The sequence below is a fragment of the Camellia sinensis genome, chromosome 15 (assembly GCF_055761805.1).
Source record: "Camellia sinensis isolate YWXY chromosome 15, ASM5576180v1, whole genome shotgun sequence".
In the NCBI taxonomy this organism is placed as follows: Eukaryota; Viridiplantae; Streptophyta; class Magnoliopsida; order Ericales; family Theaceae; genus Camellia; species Camellia sinensis.
The window spans coordinates 32,386,010-32,396,614 of record NC_138975.1 but is presented as its reverse complement, the minus strand read 5'-3'; the positions used below and the strand labels follow the sequence as shown (position 1 = coordinate 32,396,614).

Here is a 10,605-nt window from a genome sequence, read left to right as displayed (position 1 = left end):
GAAATGCAATGCAACATGGCAAAAATGATATGCAAGCATACTAACAGAATTTCAGCAACAAAATATGGGGAAAAACAGTCCCGAAATGTAGCGAAATGATACCAAATGCATGAAATTGTCCCGAAATGCAACATTAGGCACCCGAAATGGCCTGTAGCCATGCTAAACATGCACAACATGGACATGCAATGCAAAGACAGAAGCTAGACAGTCCCAAAATAAGCACTTTTCCAGTTATAACCAAGGCCAAACAACAAATATAGGTATGGCAAAAATAGCATACAAGAATAGGGGCCAAGATAGGGGTAATGAAGCAAGTGGTATAAGCTAAACCCAAACTGAAAAATTTCCTTCTACAACACTGAAGATGGACCAAAAATATGAACATTTACAGTATATGGAAGCCTCAAAATCAGTATACAAATATGCTAAAAATATGATGCAAAATAAGGCTCAAAAGGTGCTAAAACATGATGTAAAATAATCACCAAACAGAAAAAAAGTGTAAATGAAACATGAAGTATAGGCCAAAATAAGACCACTTTCAGTTCGGACCAAGGTCCAAAAACAGAAGCAAAGAGGGCTACCAATTTATGCAAAAACGGGGCCAAATAAGGGATATAACTACAAGTGACACATGGAGACACCAAACAATGTTGAGCCCTTCTCCAATGTTGAAGAGGGGCTCAAAATAAGCCTTATATCAGTTTATAACATGCTCAAAAACAGATTTCTCATGGGCCAAAAATAGCATGTAAAATCATGACATACAAGATGATCAATGAAGCAAGTATATTATGGAGGGCTCAAACAGGGTTGAGCCCTTAATGAGAAGTGAAGATGAGCTCAAAATATGGCCCTTTTCAGTTAGGGTCGGAGCTTGAAACCAAAAAGAAGTGGGGCTTAGAAATAGATCAAGGAAAAGGGTCAAAAGGATCAAAGTGTAACTTACCCTTGAAGATCCAAGCTTTTGTTGCTTCTTGGGTTGATTTGCAGCTTCTTTAGCCTTCAATAATCTTTCCTTGTTGTTGGAAATGAGATGGTGGTGGTAGAGCTTGGTGGTGTAGAAGGAATGATGGTTAGTGACTTAGGGTTTTTTGAGGAATTGAGGAGGAAGAAGATGGAGTTGGCTATGGAAGCTTGAAGAGCAATTTTTCTAACCCTTAGAAAGAAGGCCACCAGCTGGTTATAAGGATCAAAAAGGGGGTGTAAAGGGGGGTGAAATGGAGAGGAAAACTCTCTCCCAAAATATCCCCCGGATACAGAAAATATCTGGGGGATATTGCCCCACAGCTGGAAAGGGTACAGTGCAAGGAACACGGCCGGCCTATCACTTTTGCTGGAGGTGGCCGGCCGGCCACACCCCCTAGCCGGCCGGCTAGGGGTCAAAAGGGTCAACAAGCTTTTCTGGCCGGCCAGGTATTGGGGAGGTAGCCCTGTGTGTGTACAACACAACCATGTAATTGAAATTCCAAGAAAGTGGGCCCAAGGGGTTCAACAATGGCTCGGAAAGAGGGGGTCAAAAGGGTCAAGTTGACTTACTGGCCGGCCATGAACTTTTAGGAGCCTCTCAGGTGCGTACATCACAGATATGTGGTTCAAAGTTCAAGAAAAAAGGTTCAAGGGGTTCAACATTAGCCCGGAAGAAAGGGGTCAAAAGGGTCAGGTGACCTTAATGGCCGGCCACCAACTTTTAGGGGCCTCCCAGATGTGTACATCACAAATATGTGGTTGAAAGTTGGCAACACTAACCCTAGGGTGTTCAACATTAGCCCGGAAGTGCGAAAAACGGGCGCCGGGAGGCTTCGGAGGAGAGATAACTGGTTGCTACAACAATTACTAGCCTCCCACCCTTCAGTGACCTTCCTGGTGATAAAACAGAGGTACCTGCCAAAAATGAACGAAAACCGATGCAAAACGAATGTTCGGGGGCCAAAACACGCAGTTTGGGACCCCGGAAACTGCCCGTTAAACACCGAAAGTGGCGTTCGGCCACGAAGTGGGTTTCTCAGACCCCAGTGTCCCTCAAAAGGGAGCAAATAGGAAGTATGCCAAAAATCAGAGCAATAGGAGATGGTTAAGCGGTCCCGAACCGAGGCACACGGCCTGACAGCTCCGAAAACCGGGAACCGGACTCCGAAATGGGAAAAATGGCCTACGGCCACCAAATGTAGCCTACGGACATTGAGAGATGGTCTACGGGACCTCTCCCTCCCCTCAGGAAAAGAAACAGAGAAAACCGAGTCTGGTTCGCAAACCGAGACAAGGCACAGAAGAGGGTTCGGAAGTCCGGAGGCAGGGCTCACGGCCGCGATTCTGGAACTTCTGAACGAGCACATTATGCAACATCACCAAGCGCTCAATTGGTGACGTCTGAGTCTCAAGGTCGGTCAAAAATGGGGTGTCTACACAACGCCAAACACTCCCGTCGCAACTACACTTGCCGAGGCCCAAAAAAGGTAGTTATTGAGGCAAATAGATAGTACACAATACGTGCAGAGGGACACGTGGCACCTTCAGCCTTGTGGCTCAAGGCAGAATATTCTATGTGATCCTCTAGGACACATAACTTCTCTCTATTTGGCCACTTGATGCCCTCTTGGTACCAAAGAAAAGCCTATAAATAGGACCCATTTCCCAAGGTTCAAGATAGGAATTTTGGGGATTTTGGGGAGATGCTACCCAATTTGGTACTGCCATACACTTCTTGAGCCACTTGATTCACCCTCACCCAGCTACACACTCTGCAATTCCCAGATAGTTGTTGCTCTTCATTCTCGAGCCACTTCCACCATCAGTGGACCATTAGCATAGTTTTGCCTCTCTAATCACCTCTCTAACCTTGAACCCCCCTACACTTTCTAATTGGACAATTACAAACAATTCTGCAGTAAATAATCTTGTCCCTTTACTATAATTTAAGCAAAAAAAAAAAAATTTAACTTTTGTGTCATGATCTTGTGTTATTCACGTACGATTTTCTTTGGCTAGATAAATTATAAGTTTACTCAATTGACTCTAATTTAATCATCACTTAGAATTTACTGCCTTTGAAACTTAATTTTTTCTAATCATTTTATTCAACAAGAAGCCACAAAAGTCTTGAATGTGGGAAGTAGCAAGTAAAGAGTAAGTTAAGTGAGTGGTACGTTGTAAAGGAAACAACAAAGCAATTGGGATGGGTTGACTATACTCTCAAGTTTCAAAGAGGTTTTTGAAAACCAATGATTTTACAAATAAAAAACAAATCACATAACTAACCGTAGAATACTCTTTATGTAGGCCTCACAATAGCCGTGTCTAAAGTGCAAATGTTAATGCTTCAATTCAAATTGATAGCATGGAAGCTTCAAGCACTACAATTCAATTCAGTTTCAAAATTGAGTTTTAATACATTAACGCGGCATGAGCTAGATATGAACATGACACAATAACATGAAAAACAAATCAGTTAAGATACCATTAAGAAAATTTCGACACGAATCATAAATGACACAACACAAATGTGATTTACACAACATGAGTCCCACACCCTTTACTTTCGCCACAAGTAAATTAGAATAACAATGGGCATGCATCTAGAGGGACAAAAGTCTCACACCTAGCAATATTGGCCACATGCTCATGAGTAGCAACAAATAGGACAATATAAAAAGCTCCTAACAATATCGAATTAGCAAAGAAAGGAAATGAAACTAAGTTATCAATAAGGGTACTAAATCCACTGTCTTTATTCATAAGCAACACAGAAAATACCATTTACAACACTAGCCATACTTATCCAAAGAAACAAGCCATAACAATACTTGTCCATGGAAACAAAGCATAGCTAATTATTGGGAAGGCCTAAAATATCTTGCGAACAGTATCAGAAATAAAATAATAACTAGAATACATGCCCTCCTCAATCAGATAGAACCACATTTGTCTCCAATATGGGTTGATGTAAAGAATAATAGCAAATCCAAACAAGAAAGCAATGTATGATCCGACAAAACTTGCTGAAAAAGCCACTAGATCAATATCATACCATTTCCCTTCAGTTTCGTCTGAGGATAATGTTATTGGCCAGTATGGCAAATTAACGATGGGTGTGCAATTTTTCTCCAATGGCGGTCCACAAAGAAATGGATTTCCCTCATAACTGCTTGCTTCAAAGGTCGCAAATTGTGCTTTCCTGTCTAATAGTGTACCTGATAAATTGTTGTGAGCCACAATAAACACTTCCAAAAAATTTAGACCGATTAGTTCTGTTGGGATGTTTCCGTTCAAATTGTCGTAAGAAAGGTCCAAACTCTCTATCTGGATAAGGTTTAAGAAGGCCTTCGGGATGGGTCCAGTCAAGAGATTGCGAGACAAGTTCAGGGCATGAACACTACTTGGCTTCCCTAGTTCAAAAGGTATTTCACCTGTTAGTTTGTTACATGACAGATCCAATCCAGACATGAAATTAAGGATGCTACCAGCCCTGTAGAAGTTAGTCCTACTTTTGGTAACAAACTCAACTTCATCTACTTTGTTATACATGGTATCCATGTCATGGATTTCAAAATTCGTTTCTAGGACACCATCATATTTGTAAAACGTATTCCTACCGGACGAAGATACAATTGTCTGCATGAAGGCCTGGTCACTAGCCCCTATCATGCCAAAGGTGATATTACCGAAACAATGGGGAATAGACCCATCTAAATAGTTATTGGAAAGGTCCATCAAACTTATCTTATTTAATTGACACAATTGAGTTGGAATTGAACCACTCAATTGGTTCCCTCTGAACAAAAGAATTCTGAGGTTAGAAGCCACTCCAATCGAATCAGGAATGCTGCCACTAAAGCTATTTTCGCTTATATCAAAGGTCAAAAGATTTGACGAATTAAGGAGAGCTCTTGGAATTAATCCTGTGAACTTGTTCCCTCGCAAATGCATACGCTCCACATATCCCAGGTTTGGGTTTGAGCAAGAAGGATGTATTGATCCCGAAAACGAATTATAAGAGGCGTCCATATACACATTTTGAACCAGTGCACATGGGAACTCACCATTGAAAGAATTATTTCGGATGATTAGTGTACCCAACGATGTCTTGTTATCCATTGAACTTGGAATCTTGCCAAACATGTAGTTGTTGCTAATATCAAGAAAGTCCAATTTAGACAATTTGGAGAGCACATTTGTTAGAGGCCCCGCAAACTGATTATCATTCAATTGCAACCTCCATATCGAAGTCAAGTTGAAGGCAGCTGAAAAGATTTGACCATGAAAATTGTTATTTGATAATATTAAAATCTTTAATGCTCTGCAATTTCAGACTAACTGGTTTGGTACCTCCCCTGAAAGATTATTAGTGGACAAATCCAGATATTCCAACCAACTAATTTTACCAAATGAGGATGGGATACCACCTTCAAAAGCATTACTAGATAAGTTGATGTAAAAAATATATGGAAATATGTGCCCCATATTGGCTTGAATTTTCCCACTTAAGCGATTGTTCGAGATATCCATCCAATAAGTATTTATATAGCGGTATGATGGCAAACAAAATTGACCGACAAAAGAGTAATTCCGTAGGTTTAAAACTTCTAATCCCGTATTATTCACCCATAGCCAGTTTGTGAAAGAACCTGTCAAGTTATTGTGGGAGAGATCGATGACCTTTAATTTGTTTTCGTAAAGTAGAAATTTTGGAACTTCGCCAGAGAGCTTACAGTTTGATAGAACAAGGACCTTCAACTAAAACATGGGAATCCAATCTATAGATTCAGTCTCTACCTCAAATTTGTCATTGTCACTTATCAATTCAAACACCTCAAGGTTTGAATGGTTTGCAAATGACCCAAATGAGAATAAACCCTCGAAACAATTATGACTAAGATCAATGTACTCTAGGGAGTTGAGGCTTCCAAACAGAGATGGAGAAATGTTTCCTGTGAATTGGTTTAGAGAAATATCAAAAAACTTGACAGATCTCAAATTGCTTAGGCATGAAGGAAGGATCCCTTCAAAATGGTTATGGCTGAGATCTAACTCCTCAAGTTTCTTCAGTTTGCACAAACATAGAAAACAAGAAGTTTATGAAACACGTATAGTTTGTAATGCCATGTATTTACATAATACTCTATAAAAAAAAATAAAAAAAATAAAAATTCTTATTATTATATATATATATATATATAAAGTGTGGTTTGATAACACAATTCAATATTTAAAACTGAATGTATTAAATGAAAATCAATTATTTAATAACTACAATTAATATCACTTAAAAATTCAAGTGGGTCCAAAATTTATGCTAAAAGTTAAAATTTTTCTACGTAATATGAAACTTATTTAATATTGACTGAATTTATAAATACATATGCACAAGCATCAACATATACTATTATAACCTCACCATCATCACCACCACTACCATCACAATATAAAATTTGAAAGATACAATTTCAAAATAATAATTTTCAGATTTAATCTCTTACATATCAAACAATTTCAACATTTAAATTTTTATCAAACAGCTTTTTAATTTAAAAAATTTGGCTTTCAATTTTCAGCACTCCCTCCGTCCCAAAATAATAGTCTATTTTGGGGAATTCAACTTTTTTTGTAGTACAATTATTGCACTTTATAAATATTAATTTTTCAAAATTACCCTTTGGTAGTATATTTTTTTTGGGAATGTCAATTGTTATAATTGTACATTTTGTGTTGTTAATGAATTTAAAATGAGGCAAAATAGAAAATTCATATTATTTTAGTCCTTAATTTTTGAAGATTGACTAATATTTTGAGATAATGAAAAATGGAATAAGGGACTAATATTTTGGGACAAAGAGGGTAATTTTCAACTTTTGGGAAACACTATGGTGCACACTCTTCAAAAGTGTGCACGATATGCACCTTATAACTTAAAAGAAAAATAACATAACTTCAATTTTTTGAGTCATAATTAAAAAAGAAAAAAGAAAAAAAGTATATCATAATTAAACACAACATGTCGCATAACTAAAGAACTCATGTGTCATAACTAAAATAATGTCACAATTAAAAAAGAAATTTTTTCATAACTAAAGAAAAAAATGACATAACTAAAGAAGAAAATAACATGTTTAGGGGTTCATATGATACACATTTTTTTAAAAGGGTGTACATTAGAATTTTCCTCAACTCTTAGTTTTCAACTTCCAATTTTATCAAACACCAGCTAACTCTTGAAAACATAAAGATGATGCTAGTTCGTAGTTTTCTTCAATACTAGTTTATTTATTTGCTTTGCATGAAGCCAATAAATAAATAAATAAAATAAAAAAACAGAAAGGAAGCAATAGAATTTTTGTTGGGCTTTGAATTTCTATTTTGTTGGCCTTTTAGTTTATAATAGATAACCTTAACGAATAGAATTTTTACCTTGAATTGGTAAAGAACCACTAAGGTTATTTTGAGCCAGAGATAGAGCTTTCAGAGAAGATAATGCTCCTATGGATGGAGGAATACTTGCAAAGAAATTATTCTCACTCAAATCTAAGATCTGAAGATGGTGGAAGGATGTCAAACCTACCAAAACATATGATAAAGGTAAAATAGAGCCAAGAGAACTCAACAAAATTGTCACGACCCCAAACCGCCCCTAGTAGTTTGGTGCCGTGATGGCCAGTAATCCGAGATTACCAAAGGCCAGCTTTCAAAATTCACACACAATCAGAGTATAAATATATGGGGCTCACAAGTGCGAAAGCAATAATTTAAAATACAAGTGGTCCATAAGAGCAGTGCATAAGTCAAATGGAATGGCATACATCTTTACATAGCCTTAAAACTTGAATACAAATAAAATGAAGTACAAAAATACATATTACATTTTGATAAAAGGCTTCTCGAGCTGACATGTTCAAAATACATAAGCTTCAAGATTGCCGACATAAACAAAAACACTTGAGCCACAAATCATGAAACATAATCTTCTAGTTTGCCGACATCCTCACTGCCGACATAACATGCATACAAAACACACACACCTCGGCGAGGCCGACTTCTTTCTTGTTACCTACATACATACATAGGGAGAGTGAATGGTACAAGTAATAAAGGGGTACATACATACTCAGTGAATGGTACAAGTAATAAAGGGGTTAAATGAATGATACCCGAGATCTTTTCAAAACAATACATATTATATCCTTGTCAAAACCATACATAACATAGCTTAGCTTGGCATGAAATAAAACATCATTCAAAACTTGGTCTTTCAAAACTTACTTACATACTTAACATACGTCAAATCTTAAATCATAACCTCGGCATAACCTTGGTCCTTCAAAACAAAAGCATGACCTCGGCATCGAGCACACCCATTCATAGTCCGTCGGTGGCCGATATCTTAACAAGGGTGCTACTTAGGCTTAACGCCCCCTAGCACGAAAGGACGGTGCTACTTAGGCTTAAAGTCCCCTAGCACGGAAGGACCCTCAAAACAAGATGTGCTGCGAAAGTTTAGAGTCCTCCAGCACAAGGGACTTCAAAAACAAGATGTGCTGCAAAAGTTTAGAGTCCTCCAGCACAAGGGACTTCCAAAACAAGGGAATAATCGACCCGGAATCGATTAGACAAACCCACCCGCACAAGGCAGTCGGTGGCAAGGGAGATATCTCAAACAAGGGTGCTACAAAAGTTTAGAGTCCTCTTAGCACAAAGGACCTATGTTACGAAGGCCTGTAGCCCTCTAACATGAGAGTACTGCGAAAGTTTAGATTCCTCTAGCACAAGGGACTTTCAAAACAAGATGTGCAGTTGCATTATAGTCCCCTGGCACTAAGGACTTTCCGAGAAGGTCATCAAAACAAAACTTATACTTGATACGCAAAACTTATACTTGATACTTAAAATAGGGATATCATTCATGCTTAGCAAATACTTTTATCAAAACAAGGCAAAGCTTTATCGAAACCTTATAACATAACTTTATTAAAAATACCACTCACATAGTTCTTGGGATGTCAGGATCAAGGCAAAGGTCCAAGTCCTACAAACACATGGCAAAGCATACTGAACATACTTCTCAAAACAGGTCTCACATGCATGCAATGATCTCGGAAAAACATGCTGGAAGTCAAAACACTGTTTTACATGTCAGGAAGACATGCTGGGTGCCAACTAGGTCTTTGCCGAGGTCCCACACCTCCTAGCTGAGGTGTGGCTACCTAGGCTTCGGCATGCGGCTGCATGCCGAGGTGTGCGCAAGACACACTAAAGGTGTAAGTGATCATGCAAGGTAGGCCAAGGTGAGATACGATGCTTGGCCTAAGTGTGAGGTCTAGGTACGAGTGATCTCGGCGACTACACCTCGGGAAGTGAAGTCTGGAGATCTGGGTTTCCACCCGTGAAGAACATGAAGAACATGAACATACAGATCATGAAGAACATGGATGCCAAAATCATAACTTCTTTACTTACAAAATCTGGGATTTCATGCTATGAGTTCGAAAACATGGACCTGGGTACCCATACTTGAAGATCATGTGGAAACAACCACAAAAACATGGATCTTGGCATGAACTTTCGGATCAAAACATGACTTTTCTTGAAGAACACATGAATGCCATTTTCTCTTTCTAAAACCGAACTTCAAAGCAATGCATGGCTTACAAATCATATTCAATCATGCAATGCAATAACATAAACATAAAGAACGACGAGAGCAGATCAAGAATCTAACCTTAGAGCACGGATCTAACGGTTCGATCTCTAGGAATCAAGCTTGGAAATCTACCTCCTCTCAAGAACTTTTCTCCCTCTTCTAGAGCTTCTCTCTCCTCTTCAAAACAAAGATATAGAAATGATAGGTTTTCTCTCTCTATCAGCTGACTTAACACTCAGCTCGGACACATGGTAACGGCTGGTTGGTTCTCCTCAAAAAGGTGATAGATTAACAAGACAAGACTATGACAAAGTGTATCTAACAAGCTACTCGGTAAGGCACTCCGGCAAGTGATGACATCGGCTAAGGACAAAGCTTCGGCAACTAAGGTGACAATGACCTCGGCTAGGAAGGACAACACTTGACTAAGCTGTGCCACACGTTGGCCTAGATGTGCCACACCTCGGTCTAGGTCATACCACTCCAGGACAAGATCGCTTAGGTGCAAAGGTAACATCTCGGCCTAGATAATACACATCTCGGCCTTGGTAATGAACACCTCGGCCTAGATAGTGACATCTCGGCCAATATGTCAAGGCGAAGGTGGAGGTCAAACAAAGTGGTTCCGAGACAATTTCTAGGCTGAAGGTGACCTCGGCTTGGAATGGTCTAGGCGTAACATAACCTAGGCTTGGCATGACTTAGGCTAAACATAACTTAGGCTTAACATCAAGGAAGGAGCAAAGCATGCAAGTAACACTTAGGCAAATCACATAAACACAGAACGAGACAAGATTCATGAATGCACTCTTAACAAGGCAAGGTTATGTAAATGAACATGAATATGACTACAACATGAATATGGGTTGTTACAGCAACTTAACATGGCAAAACATATAAATGCAAGCTTAACGAGTCATAATCATACAAATGCTCATGAACAGGACTAAGACATAAATGTGGGTTGTTAC

General features: G+C 38.7%; 1 protein-coding gene across 1 annotated transcript; it reads right to left on the bottom strand.

Annotated features, from left to right (window-relative positions):
• Positions 1-3,846: 3,846 nt before the first annotated feature.
• LOC114266338 (cuscuta receptor 1-like) lies at positions 3,847-8,054 on the bottom strand. Its single transcript, XM_082908140.1, has 5 exons — positions 8,045-8,054; positions 7,408-7,554; positions 5,744-5,930; positions 5,329-5,333; positions 3,847-5,243 (listed from the first exon to the last, which is right to left on the bottom strand). The coding sequence occupies exons 1-5, from the start codon at positions 8,052-8,054 to the stop codon at positions 3,847-3,849; spliced, it is 1,746 nt and encodes a 581-aa protein (XP_082764266.1).
• Positions 8,055-10,605: the final 2,551 nt, after the last annotated feature.